The 12,497-nt window shown below is 30.6% G+C and overlaps 1 protein-coding gene across 1 annotated transcript in view; it reads left to right on the top strand.

Annotated features, from left to right (window-relative positions):
• LOC107439072 (solute carrier family 12 member 1-like) overlaps nt 1-11,660 on the top strand; it is a gene marked incomplete in the record, with an annotated part of 80,733 nt that extends 69,073 nt beyond the window's left edge. The window contains 5 exon segments of the mRNA XM_071186785.1: nt 111-225; nt 3,303-3,389; nt 5,016-5,121; nt 8,498-8,565; nt 11,258-11,660. Of these exon segments, the coding sequence (XP_071042886.1) occupies nt 111-225; nt 3,303-3,389; nt 5,016-5,121; nt 8,498-8,565; nt 11,258-11,393 (512 nt within the window).
• Nucleotides 11,661-12,497: the final 837 nt, after the last annotated feature.

Below are 12,497 nucleotides of genomic sequence, written 5' to 3'. Positions count from 1 at the left end.
GGCGGGGGAGTTCTTACCGTAGACAAACTATAATTTGTCGAAAAGCTTCATTAGTTTTATATTAGCTTGAAAATATGGGTTTGATGATTATTTTCTATTAATTTTTTTAGGTATGACTATGTTACTTCCATACATTCTGAAGACGAGATCCCAATTTAAAGAAAGTAAACTCCGTGTGTTCTCTGTTGCTCAGGATGATTCAGCCATAAGTGATGAGCAGCTCAAGTAAATTATTCTTTTCAGATTACATTATATATTGCTTCTGTTACAGTTTATAGCAAATATGAATGAATATCGGAATTCACCGAAGAATGTCAGCATGCGCATTGTCGCATTCAGTTAATTTTTAAAATACAGGGTAATTCAAAATGAATATGGCGATTACAAACAACTATAACTATTTAATGAAAAATGATTTATAGATAAGATTAACATAGAATGTAGTTGGAAATCCGAAATTTCCTTACATAAGGCGCAGTAAAGCGGAATCCTGCGCATGGGCGATATCATTAGTGAAAATGGCGAGTCCTGTGCAGGAAGCATTCTGCGTGTTAGAATTTAACATTTCTATCACGAATTGTGCTATCACGGTGCAAAGAAGATTTCGCCAGCATTACAATCAAGAACCTCCAAATGAGAACAACATGCGAAAATGTTAAAGGATGTTTGAAGAAACGGAATGTTTGTACAAAGGGAAAAGTAACAATTGAAGAACTAAAAGAACGCATGTGCTTGCGCGGTGACTACACAAGCACTTCAGAATGTACGGCGCGAAATGGATCTTCCGCCTAGGTGTTATCCGTGTGAACAAGGGAAGTCACATAGAAAATCTGTGACGCATGTATACAAAATTGCATACATGCGTTTTGTATTTTGTATACACGCTTGTCGTTGTTGCGACGCATGTATTAAAAAAAAGTTCCTTCAACATTCTGTGTAAATTTTATCGATAAATTATTTTTCATTAACTAGTTATAGCCGTTTGTAATAGCTGTATTCATATTGAATATTACCCTGTATTTGTTAGTAATTAATTCTTAACATTACCCAGGTATTGAGCTGATTAAAATTAAGATCTTTGTTGGAATAACAGCAATGTTTCTGTACACTAAATGTTAACACAATACTATATATTTATTTTTCGCTATCTGAAAAATCAAGTCAATACAATCAGCACATTAATTAATAGAACCAATCATCAATGACTTTGAAAACTATAATACAAGAAACCAAACAGTTCAATTACACTAAATAAATTGTAATGTCATTTATTTATTTTTCGATGTATAGAGAATCAAGTTATTTGCTTCATTCCTACATAGTATACCCTATCATTATTTAGAAATATTTTTATATTTAATCCTTAATTGCTAAATTTTGTTTAGCTTTAGGTATATAGTGACCATTAATTATATTTTTTTCTATTTCATCAAATGTCATGGAATATCTTTTTTTGCTAAATTGTACAAAGTCTCTCTCTCTCTCTCTAATGTTTTCATAACATTCGAATTGACGTTTTTGTTAAAAATAGTTATTTCTTTCTCTAAATAGGGCAACGAAATGCGGAACGTGTGCCAATGTAATTCAAAAAGGGATTAAAACGTCACGCAATTCAACAGACCAATTTCCATGCATATCACGTGCCATTTCTCACACAAGGAAACAAACTTAATAACTAAACAAAACCTTTTCCTTAAAAATTTTCCAGAAAATAAAATTTAATTTTACAAAAATGTTACTTTAAAAATGTTTAAAGTTAAAAATGGTATGTTGTAAAAATGAATTCTGAGTTTTATTTTCATAAAAATGTAGCGTACAGGAATGTTCAAGCAGTTGTTCTTCAGTATTAGCAAAATTTATACTCTAATATTTGATTCGTAGTTTAAATCTGAATTGAAATAATGTAGAATACCGTTCTATATTGTAATTCAAAACCTTATAATGAAGACTTGATAACGATACAGCGATGAGTTTTGTGCCATAAGAGTTAGCATACAATTTTATCTGAATAAGCTCAGCTGCAGTGACAAAAATGTCTAAGCCAGGGCTGAAAGTTCATATACATCAACACGTAAAAGAGAATATCCATAATTACCTAATTTTTTTAATAGATACAATTTATGTATTGAATTGCTTCTTCTCCGAGAAAAAAATTAATGGCTGTCAATTTTTTATTGTTAAGGATAGATTTAGTCCTTCCTAAAACTATCTGTTATTGAAATAGTTCTACTACCAATATTTTCTCTTTTCCGTCTCGCTTTCAGGCCTGACTTAAGCTAACAGTCATTGAAATAGCTGAATTCTAATAGTATTTAATACGTAGGGAACCGATTATCCGGAACGATCGGGACCATCGCTATTCCGGATAACTGATTTTTCCGGTTTTCTGAATCACTACAAAAAGCCGTTTTTTTATTGTTAAACCCAACTAAAAAAAAAATTTTGGAAATAATCTTAAAAAGAAGAAAAAACTATGAAGTAATACGCTAATGATTATTTCCAAAATGATGGTAAGGTAAACATCTTTCAAAAAAGAAAAAAAAATCCTAAAATCTTATGAGGAAAAAAATACTTTTTTAAGAAATTGGCGGGAAAATTTATCGAATTTCGTTCCGGTTTTTTGGTTTTCCGGTTTTCTGATTTCCGGATAACGGGATCTGTAGTATTAATGAAATATAAAAAGTACTAATTGAGTGGTATAATGCTTCTCATAAATTTGAATTTGATAAATACTATATATACATATACTACCGGTGACAAAAATTTTTGCGATCTTTATTCCAATCTGCCGACCGACCTGTGTAGGGGTTAGGGAACTGCCCTTGCATCAGAAAGGTTCTGGGTTCGAATCCCGGGCAGGGCATGGAGGTTCTTTCCTTCTCTGTACTATCTGTCCTTACTGTGGGAGCAACGTTGACCCACCTAATATGGTGCCCCTGAAAGAGAGGTCAACAAAATTGCCCTGTAAATGCCTGAATTGACGAAATGTTAACACAGGTGGGCAATGGAAGAAAAAAAATTCCAATCTCGATAATTTTCGAGAATTTTTGAGAATTCGAGAATTTTTTATTGTATAATTTTTCTAACTAATCAACTATATAAATAAGCATCAGTTTATAAAGAGAAATAGTAATTATTAGAATAACTAAAAGAGAGTTTTGTTTGAGATTCTTGTCAACGGTAAACAATATGTATAATCGGCCAGTTCTACAAACTACTCATCCATTCAATTGATCAGTTACCAGCATATTTATAAAAATGTATGCAAAACCATAATTTCGTGTTTTATTTTTTTTTTTCAGTTTGGCAGCCCTTTTGCAAAAATTTCGAATACCTTTCACAGACTTGACGTTACTGCCAGCAGTTGGAGAACCTCTAAATAAAGAAAGGTGATTCTAAAATTTTATTTGTTCAATTATTTATTCCTAGAGTAACGTCAAGACAATGATTTTTGAAATAAATAGTTACATTTAACTAATGACCATAATGAATACAACTTCATTCCTTTTTACTTGTTATTAATTACTCTTTTTTCTACTTCATTCATATGTCACAAATCAAGTTAAAGCGGTTGAATAATTTGTCATACTAAAGTGACCAGCATCCTCAAAAAACTGGTAGCAAAATTTCTTAAGGAACGTTCTAAAATTTACTTCCTTGCCTTTTCAAAAAATATTTATGTTAGAGAATCTCAGCGAGAGATCTCTGTTTTGAGAATATTAATTAAGAAAGAAAAAGCAGTTCGTTTTCATAATTTCAAACTTATATTTTAATTTTAGTTGACTGATTACTGAAATACGCATTTCGTAACACGAATGACACTATCAACGTCTTCTTCAGAAATCCCGCTATTAATTAAATGATCTTTTCGTTCTTCTTGATTCAAAATATTGATAGACATGTTCGCAAGAAAAAATTGAACTTAAAATAGAAGCGAGGACATAACTTATTTAGACCGTAGAACATAACAATTTTATTTGAATTAATTATCGTTTGCTTTTTAAAATAAAATTATACAAATTCCAGCTTATAACTCGCACACAATTAAATAGTAAATATGTAACACTCATCCAAATCATGCTTGAGAGAAAATAACTCAAGTATCTCTTAAGTATCTACCACTCAAGTTCGATTTAACACAAAGCAAGTATATCACTCAAACATAGGTGTATTCAACTCAAATTGAGTAAAAAATTTCATTCTTTTTTGAGTAGAGGAATTCACTCATTTATTTTAAGAGAGTAGGTTGCTCCTTCGCACTGCTTTCTTCACGTGCACTCATTCCGCTTTGATTTACATTGGGAATTTAAAGAATTAAAACTCGATCGTTATGAACATTTTCTTGATAAGTAGATTAACAATAGAAAATTAAAGAATCAAAATTTGATCTTACTGAACTGGTTTTTGATAAGTAGATTAACAATAGGAAATTAAGGGATCAAAATGTGATTTTTCTGAACTGGTCTTTGATAAGTGGTTCAACACAACACCTGCTATAAGAGAAAAGATCTTCGCCCAGGTTGCCATTAACCAGAAATCGGATCCGTTCGTTATTCGAAAGTTGTGATAGATTTCTTTTTTTCCGAAACTCAGCAATTTATGTTTATTTCTTCTGACTACTAAAGTGACCCATACGAAGGGCTTTCTCTCTTCAAAATGTTGGTTAACCTCGTAGATCAACGATGAGAAATTAAAGCATCAAAAAACGATCTTTGTGAGTAGGTCCTTAACAAGGAGATCAACCACTTCAGATTACAATGGGAAATTAAAAGATCTTGTAAAGACCACAAAGATTAAGTCTTGATCTTTGTAAACTGGTTTTCGACCCGTAGGTTAACCGCGTATATTAACTAAGGGAAATTAAAGCATCCAAGCTTAGTAAATGTGCCTTTAAAATGCAGCCCGTTAGTTAATAAGCTAACTTAAAGTCAAATTAGGTGATGCTTGTACGTGTGTTACATACAAAAACGAATAACATGTATATTATTTTAATTTATGTATTAATTCAATTTTAGCACAAAAGCATTTGAGACGATGGTATCGAAATTCCTATCAAAAGACGAATTTCAGAAGGATCCAGCTGTCATCACCCGAAGCATGATCAATACACTTAAGAAAAAAGTAATAAAAGTGTCTCATTCATTTAAAATATGCAACATTTTAAAGTTTAAAAATGTTGCAAAATCTTTCCTAAAATTATTTTGAAAAATTTGAAATTATTCATTCTACAAAAAATGTTCTTTCTAAACATGTGGATTGTGGTTTTAATCAAAGATGACAGAACAAAAATAGTAGGGGAGAGTGGGGTCAATTGTAACATTTTTTGCTTAACTATTTTTAACTAACAAAAAATCCAATATATTATTAGTATTAATTGACAGACGAGTAAAGTAGACTATCCTCTACTAGAAAAAAAAATACCTTATTTTAAATGTTATTATATTAGTGATTAACAATTTTTGACAGTCGCGCACTTGTTACAATTGTCCCCACTTACGGGGTCAATTGTAACAGTTCATAAATTCAACTAAAACATAGTTAATTATACATATTATCATAGTTGTGATATATTTTTTTATTGATCAAAATAGTAGTGATATTTTAGGAGTAAAAATAATAATGAGCAGAGACCTAAAGGGTTAAACTTTTAACTTTAAGGGGTTAAAAATTTTAATTTATGCTGTGAAAGGTGACAAATAAAATAATGCACATGCAACATAATATAAATGATATAGGAAACTATTGGTGGTTCTTAAAGAGTTAAGTAATGGTTTGTAAACATAAGATTATTTATTTTCAGCTGTTACAATCGTCCCTTTACTTATTGTTACAATTGTCCCCAAGACGCCATTTCAGCTTCATTTGTTAAAAACAATGCTAGTTAATTAGCAAAACTAAATTTTTTTTTATTGAAATGTTAATTAAGGTGTCCACTTACATATTCGGTTAATAATTTTTATTTGTTTAAACAAAATTACTATGTTACAATATAATATTCTAACACCAAAAAAAGTACTTACGTAGCGTGAAAATATCTTTTGTGATATAACTCTTTCAAAATTACATAAAAATGGTTGCCAGCAGGGGTGTACATGTAGATTTATTAAATACACCTTGTGCGCCACGTCGGAACCGAATCTAGAACCCGACACTCGAAATTTTTGCTCTGTTACAATCGTACCCTGTTACAATTGACCCCACTCTCCCCTACTGTAAAATTTATATGAAGTTCTAAATGGAATTCGTTAGAGGACTCTCTATTCCTAATGGCGGGCTTAAGTACATGGTTAGCAGGGGCAAACTTTGAATAAATTGCCCGTAAGTAGTATTAATTGCCTGGTAGTAATAATTACTAAGTAGTATTAATTGCCTGGAGTAATAATTAGTAAGTAGTAGAAATTGTCCCTGAGGACTGCAATTAATGGAGGGGAAAAAGTCAATTTAATTTCAAAATAAGGTAAAAATTTAAAACATTTGTATATTAATATCATACATTTATATTATACGATTATTCCTTATATATTTATACATTTATGCATCATATATTTATACATTTATATCATACATTTATGCATATACATTTATATCAAAATCCTTATCTTATACTTATTTTTATGTAAATATCATCCGCAATTATTTTAGGGTTTAAAATTTTTCATATCCGATAAAATATTTGTAAATTTTTCTTATATGTAAAGAATATCTAAATTTTACAAATCTGAATTTTTCATTATTAAATTTGTTTAAATGAATCATAAAATATTTGCTTGAGCCAATTTTTTATCTCTTATAAAAGGTAATTTAAAAGATTTAAAATTGCTTTTTCCTTAAAAAGTAATAATCTTGTCGAATGGACTAGATTGGATGGCTGGGGTTGTTGTCCCTAATACACCCCACTGTTTCGTCTCGATCGAGTTCAACTACCGATGGGTGAATGGAAATTCTGAATATGCTTTTAATTCCCCTTGTTTCAATTCTCGAATAAACTTATGCTGAGTAGTTTCTTTACTCCTCAACAATGTTAAATAGTATCTTTCAAAAAATGCAAAGAAAATTAATCACCCTACCCTCTTTAGGACTTACGGCAAGGACACTACAGTCCTCTCATGAGGACAAAAGGCACACATGCTCAGCCAACCGACCAGATCGGCTAGGCATCACCCGTGACGTTTATTTAATTCTAAAAATTACAAATTCAAGATGGCAACAGTAACATATATCAGAACAAAATTCTCAATTATATCAGAACAAAAAGAAGTACAAGTGCTCCTGAGCCGTTCATCTTATAGTGCAAGTGCCGATGAGACGGTTCCTTATAGGGAGCAATATACAATTCTTGATCCTGATCACGTTATCAAACGATAGCAAAGCATCCCATATATCATTTAAACTAGACGAAAAAATCATAGAAAATTCACGCATAAAACTAAGGTAGACTTAATAAAATCATAAAAGTAAATCAATATACAACAAGCAAAAGGACTATTAAAATTTAAAGTGACAGAAGAAACATTGGAATTTTGAAAACATGTAAAATGAACTTCGAAATATGGGATAATACAGTTGGGGTTATTCTAAAATTCCAATTAGTTTTACCTATATAAAACCAATATACCAGCACAATTTTACTAGAATATTTATTCAGAAAAAATAATGTTTAACTGATCGTAATGATGAATGCCTGACAGGTACCACATAGACTGCTAACCTCGATGAACTCATACAATGACAAATACTACATGATGAATGAGATAGAGGGCGCTTCGCTGCCCAGGCACCCAGAACGAAATACTAGTCAATTCAGGAATACAATATATACTTTTAGACTTGTAAAATCCTTTGACCAAAAAATAACTACGAATTTAACATTTCAAATTCACTTTCTGAGACTTTTTTTTTTTAAGTATAAAAGCAAATTTTTTGTTACAAGAATTGAAGTAAAGTCGCATTGAATGCCAGGTCACTCTCAGGCAAAACGCAGAATATAAATAACAAATTCAGAGCCTGGTGGGAGTAATAAAATCATTTACCATTCGTAGGAAATAAAATCTGAATTTTATACTTCGCTAGTTTGTCAAACGATCGAATGCTTTGTCAAAGCCCTTTAATATAATATAATATAATATATTTAAAATATGTAATGTATCAACATGTAATGTACATGGAATGTATATGAGGACGGTTTATGCTTAGGAAAAGAGAAAAAACTAATAGTAAAACAATATCATTTCTAATTTGTTGTCTTAAGGAAAAAATGTACGTGATTACCGAAATTAGAGAGTTTGTTTTCCTTAATAGAAATCAATCTTGTATAGATGGTGTAACTTTTAATACGTTAAGTTAGCCAAGGTTCTACATTTCTCCCAAAACAAACACCTAATATTAAATGATATTCCTACCAGATTTTTCTCTTTTCTGGGGCACAAACAGTCCTTTAATATAATGTTGATCTGAAAATTTTTTTCACTTGTATAATGAAAAAATAATTATTTTTCAGACAAACCAATTTTTAAGGTTACGAGAACTGCTAGAAAAACATTCCAAGAACTCTGACTTAATCATTATGTAAGTAAGAAAGTGGATTCTTATTATTTCATTGATCATTTTTATTATTTATTCATAAAAATGTCAGAGGGTGTCGATTTTAGCCAAAAACAAAAACAGTTTTTGTTATTAGAAAGGAAATATTTCGTTCTCGATTTTCCAAGTCTGAAACTGAAAACTGTATGCTGCTTTTGTCTCGAAGAGATGCAGAAATACAAATCTCGCCTGATAACAAAGAAATCAAATAAGCTACGTCCTCAAGGACCAAACAGTATTTTTAAATAAAAAGTGGTAGCTTGTATTTAGATTGATGGTAGATCTAATTTAATGTTTGAATATTAGTGAACATTTGCTTTTAAAATGGCTAGTTCCTTTTTCTCAATGCCCTTTAACACGTTGCTGCAGAGTGTCTACCATCACAAACAAAATTCTTTTTCAGTAGATCTGTTAATTACTTCCTTTTAGAAACTAATTCCTATTCCTCAATATCAGATTCGTTAAAAAAACGCTCATCTTAATAATTATCTAAAAAATGCTTAAAATAATTGAATTTGGAATAAAGATCGATAGATACACTGGTCCTGCACATTTTAATTATTAGGAAATTCAGTAATAACATTCAAATTAGCTAATAAAATACTAAAATGCAATAATAAATGAAAAAAAGACGTAGCATTCCAGATAACATATATATTGTTTTTTTATTTATTTTGTTTCTTCTGGAAGAGAAAAAAAATTTGCAAAGAGCAATTAACGTTTACAGCCATCTAGAGTTTTCATGGTAAAAATTATCAAAATGTGATAATTTTCACTGCCAATTATATAAGTGATGTCCGATTTCATATAACAATCATAAACAATTGGAAAAAGAAAATATGTTTCTGAACATGATCGTCAAATAAAAAGAGCGCGGCAACGGGTTAAGATATTATTAGTTTGGTATTATTAGTTAGTTAGATAAGATATTATTAGTGATAGTCAAGTGTATACCATATCGCTTAGTATACAAATATGAAGCATTTTTATCATCATACTATTTAAAAAAGCATTATTATAAAAGTATAATTTTAGGACAACTCTACATTATGAACAATATTATTACCAAATCAATTCCCAATTTTAAGTATTTCAGAAATGTAAAAATGACTTTATGAAAAAAGAGGTAATACATTAATAAGATAGATATTTTATTCTGTTTTGTATTTCTTATTCCATTACACGCCAAAACTCCCATTACGGGAACCACCATAATACACTCCTCAAAAGTGAAATTGCAACACCAAGAAATAATGCATATTTCTTGGTGTTGCAATTTCACTTTTGAGGAGTATACTGAACTCTTATATATATACATTCAGTACATACTATTCAGTACATCTAATATATATACATTCAGTATACTTGAGGAGGATACTGAATGCATATATATTACTTGTTGTTGGAATGTTATTTCTTGGTGTTGCAATTTCACTTTTGAGGAGTGTATATTAGTTATTTAAATATTGTAATAAATTTCAAAAGTTTATAAGATTTTAAAATTTTCCTATTCGTTAAATTTTTAAAAGAAAACTGCAGTATTTTCCTAACTACAGATCCTAATTAACCAAATTTATATTTTTAACATATAACAGTGATATTATCATTTTATACACCGTTTTTTACTTTATTTTTGGTTAAGATTTTGTGTAGTGATTGTGGAGTATAATAAATGAGTTTACAATTGTAAGTCAGAACAATACAAAAACCTACAACGTTTAACCATACAAAATACCTAATATTTTTAAAGAATATTTTCAGGACTTCTCTAGATTTATTTAGTTAATTTATATGTAGCGATGGCAAAAGACATTATAAAACAAAAAAATATTATTCGAATGAAAGCAGAGAATTTTCGAATGAATGACGAAATTATGTGCACTGTTTTTCATACAGATAACAAGTACTTTTCAACCACGCCCTCTTCACCATATTTTACTGTTATTGGTCGGCTGTCAAGAACGCTAATTTAAATAAATCAGTTGTTCCTTATCAATTTTAAAGCGGCGCATCTACTCGATACAAAATAATGAGTAGTACCACATTTTTTCATACTTGACCCTTTTTTGTGAGTTCTCCGAGCACTCTTGCCGATCCGTTATGAATGGCATGGAGGTAGCGGGTTCGAATCCCGACGTAACCCTATATGCAACTTACTTTTGTGACGCGCTTCTTTATTTTGTGCTATATGTTCTTCAACTTGACAAGAGCTTTTAAACCCACTTTTTAACCCCCTAACGATCGGTTAATTTTCAAGAAAACGGTCATAAAAGTGCCTATTTTGCCAAATACACATTTTTGATTAGTGCTGACATCTAATTTAAAATAAACCAACTATCTACAATTATCTTAAAAATATCTTGGTACTGTCATTTGGTGTGTAAAATTAGAAATAAAATGCTTTTCTGGAAAAAGAAATGAATTAGTTTTATTCTTATTGGCGCGTTCCTACTGAACACTCCAGCCCGGAAATTTCCCGGGAGCGAGAAATAGAGGGCGAAACCTCACTCCGTCGTTTTCACGGGAGCGAGAAGGAAGGGGTTAATGACCACATATGCTTACAAATATACATTTGTAACAATAATAATAATATTAACGATTTTAGCGGGTGAGTATTAACTCGTTGATGTATTCCATATGATTTAAGGACGTTAAACAAAGTCGCTCTCTTTTTCAGGACTGCCCCATTGCCAAGAAAAGAAGTTATTTCGGCACCCCTCTACATGGCGTGGTTGGACACCCTGACCAGAGATCTTCCACCCTTCCTGTTGGTCAGAGGAAATCAAACATCCGTTCTCACTTTCTACTCGTAAAGACCACCATGAAAAATGGTGCCCTTTTGTAATTCCTGTCTAGGTTAGAGAAAGTTGCCTATTTAAACCATGCCTGGACATTGTTACTTTTATCTATTAAATGTATTAGAGAGATCACTATTTATATGATAAAGCCAGTTTGTTGTAAGCTCAGATAAATAGCAGCGGAAATTTTTATATACTTACTTGTCTCAATGTTTGAAAGATTTTTAAATTCATGATTACTCTGTACATAGTTTTTAAAATAAAAACCTTCTTATTAGTGGTTGTGGTAGTAATTCATTTACGTCGCACTTGAGCTGCACAAAGGGCTATTGGCGACGGTCTGGGAAACATCCTTGAGGATGATCCGAAGACATGCCATCACAATTTTGATCCTCTGCAGAGGGGATCTCAAATATTAGGAGTTTTAGCAAAACATTTTTTCTTATGGTAGGTTGGTAAGGAATTTCAAAAACATTTATTCATTTAAATACTTCATAATTACCATTGTTTTTTTTTAGATTCCGCAAAAAAAATTTATACTTAATGATGTAGCAAAATTTTCTTTATTTTCATTAAATAAATGTAATTTAAACTGATTTTGGTTACCGTTATCTATACATCTATACATAATAATAAACGCGGCTGTGTGTGTGTGTGTGTGTGTCTGTAATCACAATATATCGCCCCAGAAGCCTCGCCCGGGCACGAAACTCGGCCCATAATTGTGTTTTGACATAATGAAGAAGTATTTTTTTTCTTTTTCAAAAATTTTGATTAGTTATTTAGTTATCAGTCATTTTGTAAGTCTATGCTTTTCGTCTGCTTTTTCGTCTTCAAAGAGCCATATTCAAAAAACTATTAAAAAATGCATATACTTTTCCCCACTCTTATAAATGTATGCTAATGCGAACCTTTACAATTGAAATATTAATTTTCGACAACTTAAACCAATAATATACGAAGGAATTAATAATTTATTTGTAAAGTTCGCATTAGTTTACATTTATTAAAGTGGAGAAAAGTTTAACTTTTGTTTAAAAAATGTGGCAACATATTCGATACGTAAATAGAACGCTTCGCTTTGATATATTTGTCGCTGCTAATTATTAATTTAAAAAG

Source organism: Parasteatoda tepidariorum, chromosome 10, assembly GCF_043381705.1.
Source record: "Parasteatoda tepidariorum isolate YZ-2023 chromosome 10, CAS_Ptep_4.0, whole genome shotgun sequence".
NCBI classification, from domain to species: domain Eukaryota; kingdom Metazoa; phylum Arthropoda; class Arachnida; order Araneae; family Theridiidae; genus Parasteatoda; species Parasteatoda tepidariorum.
This window is presented reverse-complemented; position numbering and strand designations above follow the sequence as displayed.